Genomic DNA, 26055 nt, shown 5'->3' on the forward strand with positions numbered 1-26055 from the left:
GGTGTTTTTTCTGTTTACTAAACACCTGATTGTTGTTTTGTGAGTTCCCTTTAAACCAGGGTTTAGTTTAGATCAGATCAGATCAGCCATTGCTCAGTCTATGCAGATGTGTGTGTGTGTGTGTGTGTTATAAACCTTACACCATGTTTAGTAGGTCTGATGCATTAGAAGTGGCTCTTGTGCCTGATAGTGGTTTATGTTCCCCTGTGGAGCTCACTGTTAAAGCCAGAGGAGCTGCTGGAGGATCACTGCTCTGCTGTCTGAATGTTGATGGCAAGCTGATGATCTGTGATGTTTGTGAACCTGGTGCTCCAGTTCATCTGCCTGAAGACTCTTACACAGAGTGAGTAACAGCTTCTATTCACTAAACCTGCATCATCCTCCTACTCTTTTGTTCATGCATTCATTCATTTACTAATTCTGTCTGTCTGTCTGTCTGTCTGTGTATAATGACTGGCATGTGGTAACCTAGTGGTTAAGGTGCTGGACTAGCAATCGGAAGGTTGTGAGTTCGAATCCCACGCCCACCGAGCTGCCAGTGTTGGGTCCCTGAGCAAAGCCCTTAACCCTCCGCCCTGTGCTAAATGTAAATGTAATGAGTACGTTGTCATGGTGACCGTGTGTTCAGAGTACTGGGTGTCCCATAAATTCAATACCACAGAACACAATTAATCAATATGTTCTATTTGAATACATTTCTTTGGATTGACCTTGTATTTCAGGAACACTATAAACCATAGCAGCTGGATCAAACCCATGTGGACAGGACAGGACCTAGATTAGATTAGTTGTGGGGCAAGTGGTTAAGGGGTGTTGATCGGAAGATCTGGGTTCTTGCCCCAGCGATGCCAAGATGCCACTTGAACAAGGCCCTTGAACCCTCACTGCTCCAGTGCTCTATGGACACAGGGACATAAAAACGTACACAGGCTCCAGTCGACCTTTAGCACTACCTGCTGCACCACCAACAAACCCAACTTCGCTCATCTCTTGTGTGTTTTTGTTTTTATAAATGAGCCCTAAGCCTTGTTTTTTTCCTTTATCTTGTTTGATAGCTTTCTCTGGGAGGTGATCACTGAGCAGAACAAAGTATACAAGCCCAGACTCCTGACTCTGAGACCAGTCTGTGATCTTCGACTTCATGAGATCGATTCAGACAGACAGGTGACATCGGTGGCCGAGTGCGCTACAGACCGACTCCTGCAGCTTGTCAATAAGGACTCAAGTGAGTGTAAAAACACGTCTTGTATTCACGTACGTTAACGTCCTGCACGTGTTTCACTGAGGTAATGTGGGGACATAAGCCAAAAACCTGCAGATTTAACTTTATTCTGCTTAACTAGTCATCGATGGTGGATGTTTTTTAAATGGGGTAACTAGGTACGTGGTTTATTTCAATGAAATTGTAAATTATTATCTTAAAAAAACATTTCTAGGGGTTAAGTGTTAGACTACTGATCTGAAGGTCATGAGTTTGAGTCCCAGGTCCACCAAGCTGTCATTGCTCTGCCCTTGAGCAAGGCCCTTAACCCTCGAATGCTTAGCTGTATAAAAACGAGTCGCTCTGGACAAGGGCATTTTCCAAATGCAGTAAATGTAAATAATTGTGATTATTAAACTATCGCCAATCACCATAACCCGAGTCTCTGTTCCAGATGGGAGTAAACTGGCCTCTATAAAACTACTGTCGTTCACTGATGGTCTCTGTCACCTCCTACTGAATGGATGTGTCCTGGTACATCTTCGGTGGCACGAGGGTTCTTCTGAGCCAGAGCTTCTGACTTCCTGTGTCCTCAATCTGCCTTCTGAATCTCAGGAAATGTTCACAGACTACCAGCTCTGCAAAGGCATTCTGTTCGTGCTGACGGGCCCCGGATTCATATGTATCCTTTTTATTTACTGACCAGTTTTGGGTTTCTAGACACAGCAGCTAGCATCGTCATGTCACAGCTCCGGCGTTACGCCGTGTTAGGAGTTCCACATGTTCTCCTCATGTCTGCATTTGTTTATTGTGCCAGTAGAAGGACTGATTACGATCATTTAATTACCCAAGGTTTGAATGAGTGGAAATATGCACACGGAGATCCCTTCATGAGGTAAACCGAGTGTGAAGACGCCAAGCCGTCACACCCGTATACAGTACGTGTGTGTGTGTGTGTGTGTGTGTGTGTGTGTGTGTGTGTGTGTGTGTGTGTGTGCGTGTGTGCGCCTTCCCAAACAAATCGTCACTGCTCTCGTACACAAAACGAGGTCCGTGAAGACGTGGTTTTAACCGTCGGCCTGGATGAGCTCTGATCTCATCCCTTTGGAATCAGGAACACCAATTGAACTTCAGACTGATCTCGTTAACGCTATTGCAGCTGAACGAACCTTCACGGAAGAGCGGAGGTTATTATAACAAGATGGGACACAAATCTTGAACGAGATGTTCACCAGGTTTGGGTCCACGCCCCTTTGGGTCCACGCCCCTTTGGGTCCACGCCCCTTTGGGTCCACGCTCCATTTAGTATCAAAGACGGCAAGGAAATGTCAAACTACGATGTGTATTGTATATGTGACAAATAAAGTTTTCTTCTTATCGCGTGGTGCATTCCAGCGTAAATAACGGGGTTCATACGGCACCGTGTGACCTTGTGTAAACAACTGACTAGTACTGCTGTGTCCAACCGAGTACTAGTACTAGTTACACAGTACTAATACTAGCTGATTTTTCTATTACTTCTAGTGTTCAAATTTTCTCACATACCTTTTTGAAGCGTTTGTTGGACTGTTTATAACGTAAGATGCAGATCATGATGTCAGTCATGTGGCCTTTCCTTAACTGTATGTGTCAGATGTCTTTGACAGTGCAGATGGGAAGCACGTTGCTACAGTGGATCTTCCTGCTTACTACGTGTCAGGACAGCGAGACGCAGAGCCGGTCGAATCTCTGTCTTCATTCTGCCTTCTCCACATCTCACCGGACCTCAGCACGGTCGTGGCCGTGACGAGACGAAACCAAGCCCTGGCTGTCGATCTCAATGATTATTTCAGGTGTGTTACATAATAACGTCTTCCAGATCATTTCCCCAGTTTTATAGAATATAGAATACTGTAAATCTGCTGTTGATGGATATTGTTGATTTTTGATAGTAATGTGTATTGAGTTTACTTTCAATTTGCTTGTTTGTATTTGACAGGATTTACACAAACCATTTGCACTCTCAGCCGGACTCCAGACCTCTTGCTCTTATACCCACAAAGCCTTGCGATCAGGACAGCATTAACAGCTCAGCTTACAGTCAGTCTGTACTAGGAACCCACTTCCAAAGTGATCAGTAAGCCAGTACACTGTCACCTTGTGTGCTATCAGTAGTATCTAGTATTACTGAGACATTAGTGCCACTTTAATACCATAATCCTGTGTTGGTACCGATCTACATTTGGTCTGATTGGTTAAAACCAGATCCACAGATCTTCTTGATGTGTTCAACGTGGTGGACTTTGGTCCATAACAATTCATATGTAATTATAGCCATGTTTTACGAATTAACTTATTATGTGTGTACAGGTCATGGGAGGCAAGGCTGGCATTGCTCTATAAACAAGCAAAAGCTCCAGCTCCTTTAGCTCCAAGGCTTCCGTGGTACAAAGACCTCCCTCGCTCCGAATGCCGCCAAGCCGCTGTCACCGCGAAGCTCGGTCGGTCCACTCTACCACCAGGAGGTGCTGTTATGTCGTTCTCTCTGCCCGAACGGACCGCGCTGACCCTGTTGAACGTCTCCGAATGTTCGGCGGTGCTCAGTTTTACCTCACCTGGTAACCGTAGCACATCCCTGGTCTACTGGGACCTCGAGACTCTGAGCGTTATGTATCATCACATTGATGTGCCAGCCTTACCCGTCTGCTGGTCAGAAGAGGAACACCTTTCTTTGATACTAAAAGGTGAACAGTGAACCTAAGCAGAAGGAAATGGAATGAGAAGCAGGATTGTAGTTTGTGACGTGGCTGTGTGTTCGTTTCAGCATCCGGCATGTCTCTGGTGCTGTTCAAGGTGTCTCAGGAGGAACTGCTGAACAGACTGATGGTGTTCGGAAGTGCCGGGATGGTGGACTCGCTGTGCCATCTTAATGCTTGGGGACGCTGTTCGATGCCCATCCATTCCTTGCAGGTTCACATGATAGAGACTCATTTATAACCAGAGAAACAACCAGAAAATTAGTTTATACATTCATCATAGGATGCAACCTTAAAGATGTTGGTGTTTGGTGATGAACAACGTCCATGGCATCGATACACATTCCTTGAATTGTAGTTTTAATAAAAAATAATAATAATAGCGTTTTATAAACAAATACCTTATTTTTCCTTTGTTTTTTTTTAGGCAGGACTAAAGAACCGGCAACTGGACATGGTAGATTTCTTCCTGAAGAGTAAGGAGAATATTCTCTGCCCAACCACGAGCTACAGCCTTCCTGAGCAGACATCCACCTCCACACAGATGCAGCTGAACAGTAAGCCGTTTGGTGCCGTGACGTTAACGTCGTTGCTGTCATTCCGAATTGTGTGTAAAATGGGTACTCCGTAAGTTGGGTACCTTATTGGGTAACCTTTGGTACCTTATTGTTCCTTTGGTAATCTCCAAATGATAGCTCATGTTTCTGATCTTCTACAGTGCTTCAGTTCAATAAAATATTTTCATACGTGAAAACTAAAAGTCACCGGTTTCCCAAAAATCCGAATGAAACGTAGCACGTATGGTAAGATTTGGAGAAACGGTATCATTGATTTACGATGAATACGATCATTCGTCTGTTTTAAGAGATATTCCTGTGTAGACTGTGTATCTTCTGAAAGAGATTCTGATGTACACACCATGTGAAGCATCTGCATGTTATTGGAGAGGGTTTTACAGCATTTAGCAGACGCCCTTATATCCAGAGCGACTTAATTTTATACAACTGAGCAATAGAGGGTTAAGGGCCTTGCTCAGGGGCCATTGGTGGCAACTCACAACCTTCTAAATGGTAGCCCAACACCTTAACCACTAGGCTACCACATCCCCCTATTACTAAGCATTATTAGTTTGTTGTGCTTCATCAACCTGCTCAGGGTCCATGAAAGGGATCATAAAGAAGGCTTGAACAGTGCGATTTAATCTGACGGTCCTAAATATGTACCACTGAGTGTGAGTAATGAACAGCTATAATTAGCAAGCGCATGGTAATTACTCACATGATTAGGCATACAAACCTGATCATTATCTACCGCGGATGATTTGATTAGACGGGGCTGTACGGGTCCTTAAACTAGAGACGAACGAGAAAGCCGTGCATTCGGACCGCCGACCCTATATGTAGACGTGGATCGAGTACCGAAGCGAAACGTTTTGACATTGAATTAGTTTAACTCTGTGTGTGTTTGCTTGTGCAGTGATCTTGGCTCTGATATCACGTTTAGACAAATCTGTTCATCTGAAATGCTACAAGTGCTACAGAAGATTTCATTATTTAATTATTCATATCATACTGTATAATTTGATGCTTTCGTAGGTTGGCGTGCTACCTGCTAACTTATAACTACAGTTTCTTGAGGCTATGATTACTCTATTAAAAAAAAAAAAGCAAGCAGTCAGTTAAAAACGTTCAGCGCACGATTATTAAGATCATGTGGTAACCATGGCAACCTTATGACACTCAAACAGCCCCTTTAGTGTGTGTGGGTGTGTATCAGCCAGCTGATTTCTGTGAAACTTCTTATGCAAATTTAAGAGTTTGGCTTTTAGAAAATGAGTCGGGCGGACAAACAAAACAAACATGTAGCCAATGAGCAGAAAGGGGCGTGTCTTGTCAATATGTGGCGGAGAGGGGGTTCAGTACACGTGTGACATTAGCAGAAAGCGATTGAAACACCGACATGGCGGATACCTGCCGTTACCTCTGCCTCGGGTTCTAGGTGTCGAACGTCGTCTTCAGCGTGATACCGAGCTAAACCTTTAACGCTACAACACACAATACTACAAAAACACATCTGTATTACCGTAGTATTACTCATTGTGTTCATTTATTGATAAAAATATCCCCTCGGCCGGCCGCCCCAGCAGGTTCTGCTATAATAGTCACCTGGCTTACGTATGTACGTGTGGGCGGAGCTATCAATACGGGGGTGGGACCCATTTGGGTTAGGGGCGTGTTTGTTTTGGTGATTTCAAATGTCAACATTGGCTTTCAAACATCCTGCACCGCACCTTTAATTCTTTGTGTGTATAAGACGTTCAGGACCTGCGTCCAGCATTGGATCTGCTTCAGAGTGCGATCAGAGACACGTACGCCGAGGCTCAGAGTCGACAGTTCTGTGAACAGCTGCTCAGCATCACTCTAAACTTCCTCAACACACAAATCCGAGCCATCCTAACCAACACTCCAGGTAACATACACATCCAGGTTAATTCACAAGACTCACTCGTTCTCAAGATGGTTGTGTAAAAGGTCGAACGTGTGCTATATGATAACAATACAAGATGGCCTCCTGTCATCTAGTCTCTCGTTCCTCTATCGCAGAGTTGGATGCTAACTTGCACGAGTGTGTGAAGATCTTGAACTGTTATATCTCTGAACTACGTACCTATCTGAGGAAGTACCCGTGGTCGGAGGGGGTCGAGAGTCTGACTCCTGCGTCAGACGCTCTTCCTGGTACGGCCATCGAGGATGAGTTTGAAATGCGCTCTGTTCAGGTAAAGGCCTTTATATTCTTAGTGTAAAGAATTCTAAGGAAATTCTTAGAAATGTTGGCATTTGCCCTTCAAATTAAAGAGGAGATCGTAGTAAAGATAAAAGTCCTTCATAAAGCATCTTAACCCTTAAAAGAACTCATAAGGTGTAAAAGTGTTAGGAGAAGTGAGGAGGACTTTTAAGAGGATGAAGAGTTTCTTTATCAGAGGAGAAAATGACTGAAAGGTTAAGAAGGAGCAGAAATGTGTTGTATACAATATTTAATAACGATAGTGAGTTAATAAGACGATACAGATTAGATGGTGTAGGGATTATTGTTGTGACCTCATATTAGAGATCACATCTCAGACTTTATATATATTCTGTCATTATGTCATTTAGTGAGACTCTAACATCTCTGAAACAGAGCTGAAATGCCCCAGAGGCAGAAACCATATCATTTGTCTCTCTGACGTTTCTGCTCCGTGTCGTTTACATTTACATTAACATTATATTTATTACATTTATAACATACAGATGTTAGAACATCTCAAATACGATCGCTCACCAACGTCATCCTTACACCGTATAACCTCAAATATCTTAAAGTGAAGGTTTATAATAGAGCAGATTTTAAAAGCGCTGTTCATTTTATTGAACAACCAATCACAGCGTTACTCATCCTACCGATTGCTGACTAGCGAATCAGATTCATAGCTGTAACTCATTTAGCGTCGTGAAACTTCTACTCTCGTTACTTTTATATTAAACGTCACATTACTGTAACACTGAACGTCACTAAAAATAATGAGAACGTAAGTAAGCTCACTCTTCAGGGGTTGTTTTATTTCCAGCATGCAGCGAAACCTGCTTCATATCGCCTGGTTAGATGTTCGGGATTTTTTTACCTTTACGCCATAATGACAGACGTCTTAATCCAGTGCTTGATAATATTAAAAAAAAAAATTTCTGGATCAGTCTTTATATAAATTTGGTGAACAAAATGTCTTGAGGCTTTTGACCCTGATATAAAAAACAGTTCCACATTGTAGGAGATAAGCGATAAGACCCCGTACGTGTCACCATAATACCGGTTTAATATGTTACACCTTTTCTGCCTAAGTTACTGTTTCTTCTTCACCTTACGGTATTTATCGTCCTTCAGGGACACCAGTTAAAGTGTCGTTCAATAAATATCGGGTTTGATGTCTCAGAAGTAATTCCTTCTTTTTTTTTCGTACACGTTTCAGGAGATCGTCCGGTGTGCGGTGTTAAGCCGGGAGCTCCCACGTGCGCAGGCATATCTGCGCAGACGCAATTGTCCAGAGCAGAAGTTGGAGGAACTGAGGAACACCGGCTTGAGACTAGCTTTCACCTGTCTCACACAGCGAGACCTGGAGCAGGCCACGACACTGTTCACTAACATGGTACACAGCTGCATCGACCATCAAATACACACACACACACACACACACACACACACACACACACACACACACACACACACACACACACTGTTGGACGGTTTTAAAATGATATGCAGACATGCTTTTTTTTCCCCACCTGTTTTTCTCTCTCTCGATCTCCTGCTCCCTTTTTGCCTTTTTTCCTTCGTCACTCTGTTTCAGGGATTTAATGTGAAAGAGCAGCTTTACAATATTTGCGTTTTCACGGCTGATCGGGAGCTCAGGGCCTTTATGGTGAGTAAGTGCGTCATTATTTACGGAGATAAATATCATTAAACGTTGATGGAGATGCGGTCCGGTGATGATTGAACTCAATATGGAGTTTGAATTCATTGAATAATTTTTAAATAAACAGGTGGAAGTGTTGCAAAGACTTAATCATCTGTCGAGCGAGGACCTGCAAAGAGTGGAGTTCATTAAACAGATTGAACATTTGTGCTCCAGACCAGCAACGAGATGCTCTAAGCCTTTCGACCAGAAGAGGTAAGGAAATAAATTTTGATATACGTATGTCTTTGGGGTCAGACCTAGATAACACTATGATGGGCGTCATTTAAATGATTAAAGGTGCGGTACACGTTGTGTAAGAAACGCTTCAGAAAACTGTCGGGCCGACAGACAAAACAAACGTGTAGCCAATGAGCAGAAAGGGGCGTGTCATGTCAACATACGGCGGAGAGAGCGTTTGGTGCTCGTGTGTGACATTAGCAGAAAGTGATTGAAACACTGACATGGCGGGTACCTGGCGTTACCTCTGCCTGGGGTTTTAGGTGTCGAACGTCGTCTTCCGCGTGAAACGGAGCTAAACCTTTCACGCTACAACACACAATACTACAAAACACATCTGTATTACCGCAATATTACTCATTGTGTTCATTTACTGATAAAAATATCCCCTCGGCCAGCCTCCCCGGCAGGTTCCGCCATAATAGTCGCCTGGGTTACGTATGTACGTGTGGGGCGGAGCTATCAATACAGGGGTGACACCAATTTGGGTTAGGGGCGTGTTTGTTTAGGTGATTTCAAATGTCAACATTGGCTTTCAAACATCGTGCACCGCTCCTTTAATGTCCCAACATTTTATCGTTATACTTAGATAGGTTTTCATTCCAACCAATCAGAAGCCACACCCTAGTATACTGAAAAGCAAGAACAACTGATTAAACAGGTGGAAGCATCAGCCGCTTGACCAGAACGAAAAGCTTCGGTTACATAGAGCACTGTATATGACTTGTGCATCTCACGTTTCCTACATGTAGGGTTGTTCAAAAAAGACCGTTGGAAGCCGAGGGCAGAAACCTGCTACAGGGGATACTTCACGACCCTTCGTCTTGCTCCGTCCAGTCTCTGATCGGCTCGGTACGCTTGGACTGGGTCAGGCTCTGGGATAACGAGACACAACAATCTGTGCTGCTCTCCCGACTCCCAGACCACCGTGAGTGCCTAACATCAACTTTACCTCCTGCTCACATGATAAACATCACTTTAGAGGAGAATTGTATATTTTCTACAGAGATAAACTCCATCTAAATCAAGGGATTGTGAATAAAAAGCTAAACAAATTATACTCGTATAAATATCTACGTTGTTGTTGCTTTAATGCTTTTTCTGTCTCACGTCAGTGTTGGATTCCTGCGATCCAGCTGTGCTGTGGTCTTACCTCACCTCCCTACATGACCAGGACAGAGTTACCACATGGCTGACGCAAGGCCGCGAGAGCGCTGCTGCCTCCAAGTGGCCGGCTCTCAGCGCTGCCGTTGTGGATGGAAACACTCACTGTAGTGATTATATGAAAGACCAAATCCTGGACATGCTCGCCAGGTTCGAATAAGGGAGCTTAACCAAAACTAGCTAAATTACTTGTGTAGATTTTATTTTAGGTCCTAAAAAGAAGACTCCACCTCTTTTATATTGAAACATAAGATTTGTTTAAAAGAAGAAAACATTTGAATCCTAGTAATGCCAAGCTGCCACTACTGGGCCCATGAGCTAAGGCTTTAACCTCTTAAATGCTTAATTATATAAACAGAATAAGTCTAAGTCACACTGGATTAAGACGTCTGTCATTATGGCGTAAAGGTAAAAAAATCCCGAACATCTAAACAAGCGATATGAAGCAGGTTTCGCTGCATGCTGGAAATAAAACAACCCCAGAAGAGTGAGCTTACTTACGTTCTCATTATTTTTAGTGACGTTCAGTGTTACAGTAATGTGACGTTTAATATAAAAGTAACGAGAGTAGAAGTTTCACGACGCTCAATGAGTTACAGCTATGAATCTGATTCGCTAGTCAGCAATCGGTAGGATGAGTAACGTGGTGATTGGTTGTGTCTTTGGAACATGATTTGTTTATTCAGTGTAAGGATAAGGAGATGAGAGAGAGAGAGAGAGAGAGAGACAGAATAAAGGACTGAAGTGCTGCTGCGTCATTTTCTTTAAGTAGAGATGAATTCGAACCACTGTTGCGTCAGCCAGCTTTATTGTCACGTCTTTGTAAGCGATCATTTAAAGACTTTGGCAGGAAGGAATCAGTGTTAAGTCTGTAATGACCTCAGAAATGACCTCTGACCTGTCGGTTCCTCAGGAGCTCTCGGTTCCACAGTTCCACCGGACTACAGACTGTTGTAGAAAGGACGTTATTTACATTGACATCATTTCCTGTCCGGTGTCACCTAAATGAGGACGAGGTTCACTTCTGAATCTGGTTCCTCTCGAGGTTTCTTCCTCATATCATCTCAGGGAGATTTTCCTCACCACCGTCACCTCAGACTTGATCGTTAGGGATAAAAGTTAGAGATAAATAGTGACTTCATTTTAAACTTTTTTTTAATTCTGTTTCTATGCTTCTGTAAAGCGGCTTAAAGACGACGTCGATCGTTAAAAGCGCCGTACGAACTTAACGAATTGAATTGAATTCGGATAACGGATGAAACTAGAAATGGTTCCATTTGAAAGAAAAATTCTGCCACCGAAAAACATTTTTTTGAATTTTGGATTTTAGGTTTTTTTGTTGTTGTTTTTTTTTGTTTTCTTTTGAAGTTTGTTTCTGTTCCACAGACAAGAGATGTTCGTGCAGTCCGAGATGTCCGACTTTGAGCAGTTGTTGTGGAGGTTAGGTCAAGCCAGAGGTGTCATGCGAGACATCGACCGCCCTCCTGTCCCACACTTCTGTACCTCCAAAGGACAAGACTTCCACACATGCTTTATTCAGCATTGTCTGGAGAACAACCTACATTATCTGCTCTATACCTACCTGCAGCATTACAGGTAAGAGTTAGTGTTTAGTGTCCAGTGGATTACAGCATGTATTAAAGTAAAACAAAAGTAGTTGCATGATTTGAACAGAACTGTCCGTGACCGCAGACCTACCCCGAGACATCATGTCATGTTTATTCATTATTCATCACTAATCTCTGATTCTCTTGCACACAAACTTATTCTTCACAACCAAAAAACTAAGGCTTAAAGCACTTAATGCGTGTGTGCTACAAGCTCAGAAACCGGTGTATGTATGTGCACGTGTGTGTGAGTGCAGACAAGCTGAAGTGTCAAAAGGGGATTTTAAGGCATTTTACTATTATTTTTATCTGTCTCTCTATCAGGTTGACTCCCAGTAACTGCCCTGCAGTCGGAGACAGAGGATTGTATGAGAGTTACCCCTGGTTTGAGATGATGGTCAAACTGCAGAGCATTACACAAGATCTCAAAAGTAAGTCTCTAGACTTCTAGCTCTTCTGTCTTTTGTCTTTGCGAAGGTAAAACCGACTTTGTAACACTTTCCGTTGCCCTTTTAAGGACAACTACATTATTAAGAGCATCTTAAAGTATTAAAAAAATTATTCTGATATGTTTTCACGAGCAAGAAATTAGGTTACTATTTAGCACTAATTATTGGAAGTGGGGGGGGGGGGGCATGGTGGCTTAGCCTCACACCTCCAGGGTTGGGGTTCGATTCCCACCTCTGCCTTGTGTGTATGGAGTTTGCATGTTCTCCCCGTGCCTCGGGGGTTTCCTCCAGGTACCCCGGTTTCCTCCCCCGGTCCAAAGACATGCATGGTAGGTTGATTGGCATCTCTGGAAAATTGTCCGTAGTGTGTGTGTGTGAGTGAATGAGAGTGTGTGTGTGCCCTGTGATGGGTTGGCACTCCGTCCAGGGTGTATCCTGCCTCGATGCCCGATGACGCCTGAGATAGGCACAGGCTCCCCGTGACCCGAGAAGTTCGGATGAGTGGTAGTGAGTGAATGAATGAATGATATTGGAGGCGGTTTGTGCAGCCGTTTCATTTTAGGGTATATTTTGTGTTATTTTACAGGAACTGATATTAAATTTCTTAAATGCATGAAATATTTTCTATCCCAGATCCAGAGCGAGTGTTCCAGGCGAGTCTGACGAGTGCTCAGGTGCTGTTACCTGGCAGTCGGGCCAGTGTTAGCAGCATGTTGCTGGAGGGTCACAGCCTTCTTGCTCTCTCCACTATAATGTTTGCGCCTGGGGGCATCGATGGGGTAGGAGCGCTTTTTATCGGTATCTCTCAGCCTTTTCAAATCATTGCCCCCCCAACGTTAATCTGTCTTCTAGCTTCCATAAATTGAATTACATGTCTTTTACGTAGGTGGTGAAAGAGGGCGATAAATGTCAGGACGTCCTCTCTAGAGTGGACCCACAGCTCCTCAGGATGGCTCTGAGTGCATATCCCAAACTCAAAGCGGCTCTTTTCCCCCAGACCGGCCCAAGAGTTCCCTCAGTTTGTGACGTATCTATTTACCACCTCATGCAGGTAATACATGCAGTAAATATTTTGCCTTAATAGTTTATTTCAGTAGCGTTTAACAGGCAATAGAGTTTTAATTAAACTTCTATAGTTTAAGTAATTTGAGGTTCCAAGTTTCTTTCCATTTAATTAGCAAGAAAATCTTTCACTCTGAGAGTTCTAAATTAATGGCTGTTGCCAATTAGTGTTTGTATTGAAAAAGGTCTGATAATCGCCTCGTCGGTCTGGAACACGGACTAAAATTAATCAGCAACAAGATCACGACGATGTCAGACAAAACTGAACCATCCGTTCACTTAAAAGGCCTCACAAGGTACGACGTGTTTCAGAGCCGTTAGAACCGTGTCATGTCTGAAAGAATTAGCATTCGGCGTTTAGCGTTTGCCTTCATTGGGTGTCTGACTGTTAGATTTCCTTCCACACATCACACTCCTTTATAATTAGCAGTTCTGCACCGACGTTTTTTTGACTCTCGCAGACTTCTTATAGCTTTGGCAGTTGCAACCTCGGGCTAGCGATAATGGCTAACGAACCAGACGTTATTCACGTCTCTGCTAATAACTCGCAGAAGGTTAAGTCGAGACTCAACGTTAAGAAGAAGTTGACTTTCTGGAGTTCTGATTTCTTAAGTCACCAAAAATAGGACTTTATGAAACATATAAAACAAATAGGTGTTGATATAAACAGGGAAACTAATAAAGGTTCTTTTTATATTAGCTTTTATTTAATAAATTCTTTTCCTGTAGAATGCTTTAATTGTGACTTTCTAAATGAGCTTGTTTTCACTGGCATTGCCCACTAGTTAATTTATTATATTAATATTCATAAAACAGAGTCATTAATCATGCATTTTCTATCCATTAATATTCATTAAACTCTTAAGATTTATTAATATTTATTCACTAGCGTGTACTGTCCTCAATTAAAGGAGAAGTATTTTAAATGTCACTAGCACCAGAAGTTCACTGGCTATAAAAATCAACACCTTTTTGTCAAGTTAAAAAAAAAAAAAAATTAAAAATTAAACCAAGATAAATCGTGTTTTAATTTTTTTCCAGTCTCGGTATGAAATAACAAAGTATAACAGTCAACTAAGTGATAAATAAGAAGGTGTCTCGATAATTTGCGTGACTTAATCAACCACGTTATTGTAAAGTTTTAACGTCAAAATGTGTCGATTTTAGTGTAAAATCAAGTTATTCTTGATTCCCTCCACCTTTTTTTTTTTTTTTTTTTTTTAAATCCTCATTTCTGGATAAAGTAAAGCAGCCCTAAAGCATGATGCTGCCACTACCGTGCTGCACCATGGGTATAGCGTTCTTTAAAGGAGCGGTGCATGATGTTTGAAAGCCAATGTTGACATTTGAAATCATTAAAACAAACACGCCCCTAACCCAAATGGGTCCCACCCCCGTATTGATAGCTCCGCCCACACGTACATACGTAACCCAGGCGACTATTATGGCTGAACCTGCCGGGGCGGCTGGCCGAGGGGATATTTTTATCAATAAATGAACACAATGAGTAATACTACGGTAATACAGATGTGTTTTTGTAGTATTGTGTGTTGTAGCGAGAAAGGTTTAGCTCGGTATCACGTGGAAGACGACGTTCGACACTTAGAACCCGAGGCAGAGGTAACGCCAGGTATCCGCCATGTCAGTGTTTCAATCGCTTTCTGCTAACGTCACACATGTGCGCACTGAATGCTCTCTCCGCCGCATATTAACGAGACACGCCCCTTTCTGCTCATTGCCTTTGTTAGTCGGCTTTGTTAGTAGTTTGTCAAACATCGTGCACCGCACCTTTAACTCTGGGAATTACTCAATAATTATTGTCTTTAGGAATTGATCTCACCAGACCATAACTTTTTGTGAGAAGCCACCTTAACTTCACAGCCCTGACATGTAAATAATGCGAATTGAGAGTGAACATGTCTCATGAACCGATGAAACCAGGCTAGCTCCATATTGCACGTTTTCTTGAATTTCATCAGGTTTTTTTTTTTTTGCAGTCATTGCATCCGCTGGATCCGTCCAGACTTTTTGGGTGGCAGTCTGCTAACACGTTATGCACTGCAGGTAGGCATTAGATATAGAGATTTGTAAAAGTTTCACAGATACATTTTGCCCGTGCATTTCATGTTAAAAAAAAAACAGATCAAGTTTTAAACTCCGGTGATCAATCTTTCTGTAGAAACATCAGCAGAGCTTCCTCATTTCTCCAGCCCCCACCTAGTTAATAAGTACGCACTCATTGAGAACCTGGACTTTTTATACTATCTCCAACACGGCAGACCTTCCTTCGCTTATGGAATTTTCGTTATTCAGCATCTGGCCGATTCCAGCAGCGTCAAGCTACAGTGAGCGTTCTTTATGATTTTGTTATCCATTTACAAGCTGATATGTAAAAATATTTATTTACCATTTTATATATATTTAATAGATCATGTAATGAATATTTTGTCATTCCTTTAAACATTACTCAGGCTGAGTTTGGCTGTGGAACAAACGTACACGCTGGGACTCCTGAATTTCAGCTCTCCATCTATAACTGCAGCGTGTGTATGTTTCTGTGAGTTATTGGGTGTTTGCAGTCTGAAATTAAGGGTGGACCTGAAGGCTCTCAATCTCATCCTCAAGCTCTGGAGCCAGAACTGTGAAGAAAGCGGCGTGTCCTCACTTAAACAGTCCCTGGGTAAGGCAAAGAAGACTTACTCATCATGTAGAAATATTTAAATAAATACGTGTGTTTATTTGTGAGTGCGTAGTTTTGTGTCATCAAACATCTCTCTCTCTTTTCTTGGTCTCAGTGGACAAGGTAAATAAGGTGGTAGCATCTGAGAGACAGACTCTAGAGGAAATACTGTTGCATCTGGAAGGAGCAGTGAGGGATGCGGTGGAGAACAGGGGCATCGGCAGGTTGGAAAATAGTCGTAAACATTTTTATTTTAATTTGCTATAAAGACACAGACCGAACGAACAGATATTCATTAATTTACTTTCATTATTTTTTCATTATTATCAAGGTAAAACTCCAATAACTAAAGTTCTTCTTTTATCACCTTCAAGGGCTTCCTATGAGGCAGGACAAGAGTGGGCGCTCCCTGTTCAGTTTTGCCACCTACATGATTTACCCCTGAGTACCCAGTACCTGCAGGTCTGTGCCACCGATGGCCAATGGCTTAACTTCCTGCTGTTCGTACAGATCCACAACTACCCTCCACAACAGGTGCTTTATCAATGAATTCAGATTATGCAAAATAATCGTTTAAGTGCATAAGATTGTAATGAAGTTGACTATAAATGTCCTGGTATTTATCAGTGCATTGTAAAGGGGTTTCAGTCGTGTCTATCATAGTTGTATTATATGCTCCCTGTGCCCATGTGAGTTTCTTCTTGGTTCTTTGGTTTCCTCCCATGACTTAATAAAAACATGAGAGTAGACGGATTGGCAATGAAAACTTACCTTAGGGTTGATGAGGCGTGTATGAATAAGTGTGTGAATGAGTTAATAAATGGGATCAATGAGGGTGTGGCTGAGGGACTGACTGACAGACTGACTGTGTGACTGACTGGGTGACTGACTGATTGAGTGACTGACTGACAGTGTGACTGACTGGGTGACTGACTTGGTGACTGGGTGACTGACTGACTGACTGACAGTGTGACTGACTGGGTGACTGACTTGGTGACTGGGTGACTGACTGACTGACTGACAGTGTGACTGACTGACTGACAGTGTGACTGACTGACTGACAGTGTGACTGACTGACTGACAGTGTGACTGACTGACTGACAGTGTGACTGACTGACTGACAGTGTGACTGACTGACAGTGTGACTGACTTGGTGACTGGCCAAGTGTGTGGCCGAGTGTTTGTTCCTGGAATAGGCTTCGGATCCACTGCGGCCCTGATCAGGACAAAGTAGCTTAGAATAAGAATAAAATAAATGAGTGAACTTAAGTTTGGTATCAAAATTTAACAAATTCATTTTTAATTTCTTTAAATAATTAACCAAAAAATATATTTTCACATTTTTAACCATACACCATACTGTTTTTTTTTGTTTTTTTTTTCAAATATGTTAATTAATTTGCTTAATTGAAAGCGTTTCCTTTTTTGGACAGGTGAGATATGTAGCAGCCCAATTCAGCCCAGGTCTCAAGGCTCACCTTTTCCTGGCCTTCCAGGACCTTCAGCTTGTGCACTCTCAACAAGTTGTGAAAAGCCCAAGAGACTCCATGTGCTCACTGATGAAAGAGGAAAGCTCAGAAGGCTCCAAGGATCTGTTCCAGGTCCTGTTCCAGAGTCAGGAGCAGCCTAGCCCCTGGCAGTACCTGCTGGCTAAAGCCTTTACACTGCATTGTCCACCACTTACAGTGCTTGCTGCTTGTCACCAGGTAGGGAAATTCCTAACATTTAATAAAACTTCAGTACTCTGTGGTGAAGAACCTGTAGGTTCCAGCACTTGCCTGCGTTGTGTGTTACTCTTATCATATATACAATATCAAAGCTCACTGGTTGTCTATATATGAACATATATGGTGGTTTGGCCTGGATTTCTTTAGTAAAAATGTCTTAAACATTTCTGTTTTAACTTAAATAATGTTTTACTTGAATACTTACGGCTGACTGATGCATCACGTGTTAATATGATTGACAGGAGGCCGAGCTACTACAGTGCCTGTGTGTATGGATCCTGACTTCCGTCGACGACGACGTCGCCCAGGAAGCCACCTCTCACTTGATGGAAAGTCCTGGCCACCACACTTGGAACCTTCATGACCTGTCAATCCTATGGAAGACCCTCCTACAGAAGTGCAAGATCAGACCTCTGATTCGTGGCTTCCAGCTGTTTCAAAGGGTTAGGCATTCGATATACTCCCACTAATATTAGAGCTTGTTGGAGGCTTTCGTGTTCTCCATAAGTTCTTTTGCATACTAGGATAAATGTGGCATCGCTGCTTTTAATTATTAGTCAAAACCTGCTGCTGTGTGGATTACTTTTAATACACAACCATGTGCCTGACCTCTCTTTCCTTTCCTCCACTTAGGAATCTCCCCTCATCCACATGCTGCAGATGTATGAGCTCTGTTACGACTACAAAAACTATCGAGGGGCTAAAGACAAGTTAAAGGAGTTCCAGAAATGTCTGCTTAAAGTGAGGGGGGATTAAGGGGGGATTAATGAGCCCCTACTTCACTGCATTTACAGGATTATAAAGCCAGGAGCGACTGTGCACTCATTTTTGTTGTTGTTGTTACACCATTTGCCTTTTGTATATTATAGATATTAAATTGCATCTCCTGAGTCAGTAAATTGAGTAATGGGTGCACTTCTGTGCACCTTAAGGCCGGTGAGCCGAACCGAGCAGGGATACCTTCACTAAAAGATTTACAGATGTTGATTCACGGCTACATAACAGTCTTCTCCGTTTTTTTTTTTTTTGTTCTAGCTGAGGAGCAGCGGTAGCGTCCTGGGATCGGAGTGTTTCCCAGTTCAGTGGGTGGAAGCCCAGGCCTCAGTGCTGCTCCTCACATTGTTACAGCAATGCAGCACACAGTATGAGCTGTGCAGGCTGCTGCAGCTACTATCTGATATGGAGCATATGCTTAAATCTAACGGTAAGCATTAGCATCAACACGCTGAGAACTACAGCGTGATGCTACACACTCGAACGAAACAGAATGCGTGCTGAATTAAACTGAAGATTCTAACGGACCCACGACGCCTTCCTGTCTTATTCATCTAGGGCCTGACTTTAAAAAGCTGAGCCAGTTGAGCCAAATCCTGGCTGATACCCCCGTGCCTCTGTCCCCATGCCTTCTGGAGAACTATACCACTAAGAACCTGCAGAGGGAGTGCCAGAGAATGCTGGAGGAACTGCAGGACCTTGCTCTATTCTGTCAGGCTAGGAAAGTGGCTGAGCTGGCAGGGCTGCCTAGTGACCGCCTGATAATAAATGAGGTGAGAGAATATCGACATGAGGAACCTTGATTGGATTTCGGTTCTGGGTTGATTGGAGTCTGATTGCATGCACATATGACACATAAGACTAGTACATGGAGACCTTACTGTTTTTCTGATCTCCTGTGTTGCTTGTTGATCTAGTTACGACTAAGGACTTAATGTTATAATGGTTTTTTTTTTTTTCTTCTATTAACCACTGGTGTACATTCGTGTAAAAGTTTTTACCATGTTCTCTGTCACCACCTGAAGCTGTTGAGGGATCTAAAGCTGTTGAAGGCAACACGTCAGTGGGAAAGACAGGAGACGCGTCTGGCCTTCTGGACGAAATGTCAGGAGCAGTTTAAGGCGGACTGCATTGGAGCAGAGTCGGCCTGCCAGTTTTTTCTGTCCCAAGCAGAGGTCGAAATTCATTTGTATTCTATTTTATTCCAATGTATTGTTTTTGTGAATTGAATTAACTTACTTTAATTGGTTCATATTTATATACTTCCAGGTACAGTATATAGCTGCATTTCTCCTTAATCTCTAAAATGTTGGTTTGTTTTGCAGTGTCCTTTTCAGAGAGACACAGACCTACTTCAGATACAGGAGCGATGCCTTCTGCTGGCTTTAGCTGCTCATTGGCTTTGCCAGCGCTGCCCCCCTGCACTGGAACGTTTAGCCGAGCTGGAGAAGCGGCAGTGGGAATGGCGAATCCGCCGGATGGTCCTCACCACAGCCCTGGAGCAGCAGAGCTTGTTCACTCCAGCGACTGGACCGGATGCCTTCGACGCCCTCCTCAAAGAATACTCCTTTTCCAAAATGGCCATCTTGGATGATCAAGCATATCTGAACATTGACAGTCTACCAACGACAGAGGAGATTTGCTCGCTAGAAGAGGAGGACCGGAAGGCACTGTCCACTCTTATTGGTCAACTGTTGGACGAGGGAAGCGTTCACGAAGCGAGTCGAGTGTGTCGATATTTTGAGCTGATGCACAGAGATGTATGGCTGGTGTTACAGTGCCGGGGTTTGGCCTGTGGAGAAATCCAGCCGGGACTGCAGGACCTTCTCGGCTCTGACCAAGAGTACAGGAGAAGCTTGCCTACCTGTAAGGATATTGTGTTTAAACTGATTAAAATGGCATTGTTGTGTGGAACTAAAAGGCTCAGCTTCATTAAAATAAACTTTACATGTGAGGTGGCTTGGGAAAACCTGTCGGCACCGAGATTCTGGAATACGGCCAAAAATATTTAAACTCTATTTAATAATGAATTCCTTGTCTTCTGCTTTTGTTTCTTTTCCCTTCAGGCTCCAGCACAGGAAGCCTGTCCTCTTTTGTGGTGGTTTCCTCACCTGAAGACCAGGTTCTCTCCCAGCTTCAGCTCTTAGTAGACCAGTGCCATCATGGCAAGAGCTACTGCAAGCAGGTCCTTAGTCTCTACGAGCTCTCCAAGGTACAGTATAATTACCAATGCCCCTATTAGTCAAAGAATTTATCTTGATTTCATCTCACCAATGCCATATATAACACAGGTGTATCTTACCTGCTTTCTCCATTCAGGAGCTGCGTTGTTCCTACCGTGAGATCTCCTCTGAGGAGCCAGAGGTTGTGCTACGGAAAGTTCTCTTGTCCCAGCAGCCTGAACGCTTCAAGAAAGCACAGGCTTTTATTAGTGTGCAGGGCTTACAGCCTGACTCTGTAGCTCAGCTCATTACCTCCACAGTGTTGGATGGATTACAGGCCTCCTCACAGGACAGAGAGACTGGTAACAAAAGTATTTTTGAGATTATCCAGCTACTGCAATGTACAACCCTAACCTTAACCCTATGATTTGTAATAACAGCTTATAACGTAATATCGGCCATGTGAGAATGTAAAACTTACCACGAATGGGGGCAAAAAAGTATTATCTGATTTCACATTGCATGTGATGCTTATTACTTCCTGACTTTACAGCAGAGAGGCTTATATACAGTCCTTCTGAAGGTAAAGACGCCTTCTTGCAACTGGCTAAACTGTGTGGTGACCCCAACTTGGTGGGCATCAAGTTACTGGACATCATCCCTACAGTCTCGCTGCAGGAACTGAGATGCAGTAAGTTGCACATGCGCAAGTCTCAGTCTTGGGTGTAATGTGTACATCTGGCATTACGGTCACATTTAAGTGGCACCAAAACAGGGATGTAGTTCCTGCTCCTTGTGACTAGTGTGCAGTTGTATGTAGTTATTTAAATAGTGACCTAATAGTGAAGATTATTTATTTATTTCCAGTTTTAAACTCCAAAAACTGATATCCAGTTTTTTTATTGTGACCTCGCTGCATACACAGTACACACACACACACACACACACACGCACACACACACACGATTGGCTAGAGGTCTGGAAGCAACCTGCGTTTACAGAATTTGCTGATGTGTGTTTCCTGTAGCTGTGGAGCTGCTTATCCTGGCACATGACTGCTTCAGTCTCACCTGTAACATGGAGGGCATCGTCAAGGTCTTACAAGCAGCCAGACACCTCAGCCACACACACCTGGCCCATGGGGAGAGATACGGACTGCTGGTGACGAACCATTAGTATTTTCTGTAGCCAAACACTGTACACATTTTTTTTTCACAGTAACAAGCTGAATGTATATAAAATGCTCTGATTCATATTCCTTGTGATTTTTATTAGACGGCTATGTGTCCGTTTCATGTAAGAGCAACGAGGTCAAATTATTTGCTCATTAAAAAGCGAGTTGTCGTTTTTCAGGTCCGATTATTGACCGGTATCGGGAGATACAACGAAATGACGTACGTCTTTGACCTTCTGAACCAGAACCATCGTTTTGAGATGCTGCTGAGAAAGAAAGTGGAGTCGGTAAATTGGACAACGTCGTCGTCTCGTCCGTGTCTCCGTGCGTGTTTGGTCTTTGTGTGATTGTGTGTTTGTGTTACAGAACACCAGATTAAAGACCGCACTACTGGATTACATTAAGCGCTGTCTGCCGGGTGACAGTGAAAAATACAACATGGTGGCTCTTTGTTTTAGCATGCGCAGAGAGATCGGGGAGAATCACGAAGGAGCTGCAAGGACACAGCTGAAACTTATCGAGTCTCAGCCATGGGGTAAGCGAGGCCTGTGGTATCCATACGAAACCTAGGGCAGAATACGTGCACCTTATTTGGTGATTAAAAGTTAGCTTATGGAATATCATTCACACTGTTTTATTTTGTCATGTTTGTTGTATCTCTTTTTTTTTCTTATATCAGCTGTTACCCCGGAGCTCAAAACTGGCTTAGAGAAGGTCCTGTTCTTGCTGAAAGATGCTGCAGAAAGTTATTCAAAGGTATTAGATGATCTGTAGGCTTTGTTTAGACTTGGCTACCTTTTGTGTTGTTTTATCTGATTGTATGGTGTGTGTGTGTGTGTGTGTGTGTGTGTGTGTGTGTGTGTGTGTGTGTGTGTGTGTGTGTGTGTGTGTGTTCTGTGTCCATTTAGGACTCCTGTATGCGACAGGCATTGAGGTGTGTAAAAATGGCCAAACTCGTCGCTCTGCAGCTTCACTTCCTCAGTCACGGACAGGACCTTCGTGTGGTGAACCTCCGGCCATCAGAACTACTCAGTGCCGTGATGTCTCTCCCACGGTGTTATCAGGTCTCCTGTTTACTCATCGGTCTTTTGTCTTTTTAGCTTTAGATATTTGAGCTCGGTTCTAAATTAACATGTAAGTGCTATGTATTATAAGTTCCTGTACAGTATCCATGTAATATACCACCAAATCACAGCTTGGAGACGATCACGCCGTCTTCGAAGTGGCGTTACGTCGGTCGGCTTTGCGTTCGGGTCTTCGTCAGTGAACGTTTGAAGACTTCAGAAGGAATGAATCAGTCTTAAGTCTGTAAATGACCTCAGTAATGACCTCTGACCTGTCGGTTCCTCAGGAGCTCTCGGTTCCACAGTTCCACCGGACTACAGACTGTTGTAGAAAGGACGTTATTTACATTGACATCATTTCCTGTTCGGTGTCACCTAAATGAGGACGAGGTTCACGTCTGACTCTGGTTCCTCTCAAGGTTTCTTCCTCGTATCATCTCAGGGAGATTTTCCTCACCACCGTCACCTCAGACTTGATCGTTAGGGATAAATGTTCGAGATAAATCGTGACTTCATCCTGTTTCTATACTTGTGTAAAGCTGCTTTGAGACAATGACGATTGTTAAAAGCTCTGTACAAATGAAATAAATGTTATTACAATACTAATATGACGTAAGGTATAAAACACAATGGGGTGTGCTGTTATAGGAAAATAATAAATGACAGGGTGGTTACCGTTTCCACCACAAATCTGATTGTTTTCCGATAACAGCGTGCCATCGTAGTGTTTTATACCATAGCGATCTCTCCAGAGTTTTTAGAAATTTTAAATTATTAATGAACAAGATATTAATATTTTACCCGATTACGATTACAGTTAATGTCGCCAGAAATCCATGAGATCCACAAATTAGTTCCTGCTATCAATTACATTATAATAGCTTTTCCTCTTAAAGTTCATTTTAAAAAATCTAGTTTTACTTAAAACCAAAGTCACTGGAGACTTTTTTCCCCAGAAATGTTAAATAAATAAATTCATTCATTCACTCATCTTCTACCGCTTATCCGAACTTCTGCTTTTCTTTAAATGCTACAGTTATTTGTGTTAACGAATAGAATTATGCGGCGTCTCCGTTCTACACGACGCCACGTATTAACTTTCACCGTAGAATGTTATTCATATATACGCAAAGGTTAGAATACGGAACGAGACAAACGATTACAGATGTGTTACGAACGAACCTCACAAGCGTGCAGTCATTTCTTTAACCGCTACGAAATCTGTTGTCTTGTGCCACTTAGACGTTTATAGTCGCCGAAGCGTACGATCACAGTCCGGACTGGGCCGAGATTCTTTATCAGAAGGTGATTCTGAAAGGTGATTTTTCTTACCTGGAAGAGTTTAAGCTGCAAAGACAACTTCCTGTCAGCCTGTTTGAAGAAATCTCTAAAAAGTAAGTTTCTATTTTTTTTTATTAATTCTCAATTGTTTTCTTGGACAACTTCTTTTTTTTCGAGCGAGAAGAAAACAGAAATTTGTGATATTTACCACTCGTTTCTCTCGCTCTACAACCCACCCCACCCCTCCACCCCAAACCCCAAAGGCTGATCGTTAACAAGCCGCCGAACGCCGTGAGTCAGAACCTGAAGAAGCTGCTGCAGAATTGTGAAAATGTCTACACCCACTACAAACTGGCCTACGATCATAACTTCCGCGATGTCGCCAACACTCTTCTACAGGACTCCAAAACGAGCAGTTACCTTAACGACCGACTGAGCAGCTGATTCACTTCATCTCAACCAAACTTCAGCAGTATTTTTTCAGCCTTAATATAACTTTATGAATGAATTATATAATATTATGGATCTGAAGATAAATGTACATGTGTATAAGTGATTAAATCTAACGTCGCTCATTTATCGCTGGTTCGATGTCCTTCTTCTACCAGCAGATTCAAATTTAACGTTAATTTCCTGATCTGCGTATAAGCACCGGTACATTTATTTACTCGAATTTATTCATTTGTTTTTCTTACATGAGCCATCATAAAAATAGATCCATGAGATCCTAATTTTTGGTAGATTTTGTTAGTCGTGACAAATATAAAATTATTTGGGATTTTATTTATGGCTCAATAGTGGATGACAATGAGTAAAGTTTGTGGCCACCTGACCATCACACGCAGACTTTATGTGCTTGTTGAACATCACATTTTAGATTTATTCCACCTTTTGGACTAGATTTTAGGGACATGAAGACAAGAGAATTAAGATTTCTCTTCCCTAGAACAAAAATCTTAATGCTACAGCACACGACAACATAACGTCGTCTATTGTAACGTTAATTTGTGTGCTATATCTATATCTTTGTGGAGGCCCGAGCATGGATGCGATGTTCGGATGACCGGGTCAGATGTTTCTGTTCATTTCTGTGAAACTTGATTAGAAAACTTTATGTAAAGAGGATTTATTTTAATAATGCTTGTATATATTCAATAGGTAATATTGATTAGGGCTTCCCTGTTTGAGATTCTGCTCAAATCAGGTCAAGAAGCTTTTATTGTCATTACACCATATATAACTGTTACAGTACACAGTGACATGACACAACGTTTCTCCAGGATCAGGATGCTACATAACACAAAGACAGGGCTATAAGGACATGTAAGTAGTCTTAGCCACATAAAGTGCAGCTGTGCAACCTGGTGCAAACAGTGCAGGACAAGACAAACAAGACAGTGCAGGACAAAAAAACAGTGCATGTTGTCCTGACAACTGTCCCTCCATGTCTCCGTCCATATCTAAGAATATTCTACATCATGCCAAAGTTGTTCTATTGGATTCATATCCATTAACGTGGAAGTTCCACTCAGCCTGGACCGCTTACACAAGGTAGGTTGGGAACAATTTCTGACCGCACAATCTGTGTGCCTGAGCAGAAACAAAGCTTCATCAGACGAGACTACGTTGTTCCAGTCTTCGGCTGTCCGCTTTTTGGTGATCCGGCAGCAGCAACGTCGTCGTTCTGATGTTTGCCGTGAACATGACTCGAAGCCGTTGTCTGGAAGCCGTATGAATGTATAGATATGTACAGTAGGCTGCTTCTAATAAACTGCTCATTGACTGTATTGTATATATCTGTCAGACTAATTCAAGCTAACTTGCTGCTCGTGGTGTCTTCAGAGGTTCTTTTATGTGAAATTATTTGTTTCTGAACATGATCCAGCTCTATCTAGAGTTATCTTGATCTCTTATGAGCTTCAAAAGAACATATTTGTGAATTTAGAGTTTAGAAATTTATTTCACAGACAATTAGCTTTACTTGTGATAAAGCCCATGCTGTTTTTGAGAGGATGTATGTTTGAATTGCCTTTCTCTGCACGGGGAGCCCAAATGCGTGATCTCAGAGCAGTGTGATGCGATTTTTGGCTCTGCAGAGGGAACAGAGGCCCCGTGGCTCCATGAGGATCGTTTCATTACTGGGGAGTGCGTGAGGAGCAGAAATTACCTTCAAATCAATAGGTCTAAGCCCCCATGACTGAAATTACCATTTGCTTGCTGATTTGATTCGACATGTGGGATGCGGTAAC

At 42.6% G+C, this 26055-nt stretch overlaps 1 protein-coding gene across 1 annotated transcript; it reads left to right on the plus strand.

Annotated features, from left to right (window-relative positions):
• Positions 1-24385, plus strand: spg11 (SPG11 vesicle trafficking associated, spatacsin). Its single transcript, XM_027140864.2, has 41 exons — positions 1-343; positions 1056-1225; positions 1656-1883; positions 2835-3033; positions 3180-3317; positions 3551-3924; positions 4005-4150; positions 4364-4493; positions 6250-6405; positions 6540-6712; positions 7940-8116; positions 8318-8389; positions 8511-8638; positions 9415-9590; positions 9778-9976; positions 11213-11422; positions 11758-11864; positions 12516-12661; positions 12769-12933; positions 14942-15008; positions 15124-15289; positions 15416-15624; positions 15740-15848; positions 15999-16158; positions 17058-17330; positions 17594-17794; positions 17985-18092; positions 18387-18555; positions 18684-18898; positions 19151-19300; positions 19451-19991; positions 20192-20337; positions 20445-20649; positions 20841-20978; positions 21315-21448; positions 21641-21748; positions 21828-21996; positions 22141-22217; positions 22370-22525; positions 23768-23919; positions 24070-24385. Exons 1-41 carry the CDS (start codon positions 144-146, stop codon positions 24248-24250), a joined length of 7128 nt encoding a protein of 2375 aa, XP_026996665.2. The 5' UTR covers positions 1-143; the 3' UTR covers positions 24251-24385.
• The last annotated feature ends 1670 nt before the right edge of the window (positions 24386-26055 follow it).

This window comes from Tachysurus fulvidraco, chromosome 10 (assembly GCF_022655615.1).
Source record: "Tachysurus fulvidraco isolate hzauxx_2018 chromosome 10, HZAU_PFXX_2.0, whole genome shotgun sequence".
NCBI classification, from domain to species: Eukaryota; Metazoa; Chordata; class Actinopteri; order Siluriformes; family Bagridae; genus Tachysurus; species Tachysurus fulvidraco.

Excerpts from the sequence above, each read along its gene's own strand:
- spg11 (XM_027140864.2), top strand. The coding sequence starts at position 144 with ATGTTTAGTAGGTCTGATGCATTAGAAGTGGCTCTTGTGCCTGATAGT. Across the intron at positions 15,849-15,998 it reads GAGAACAGGGGCATCGGCAG|GGCTTCCTATGAGGCAGGAC; the intron begins GTTGGAAAATAG and ends ATCACCTTCAAG. Across the intron at positions 18,899-19,150 it reads ACCGCCTGATAATAAATGAG|CTGTTGAGGGATCTAAAGCT; the intron begins GTGAGAGAATAT and ends CACCACCTGAAG.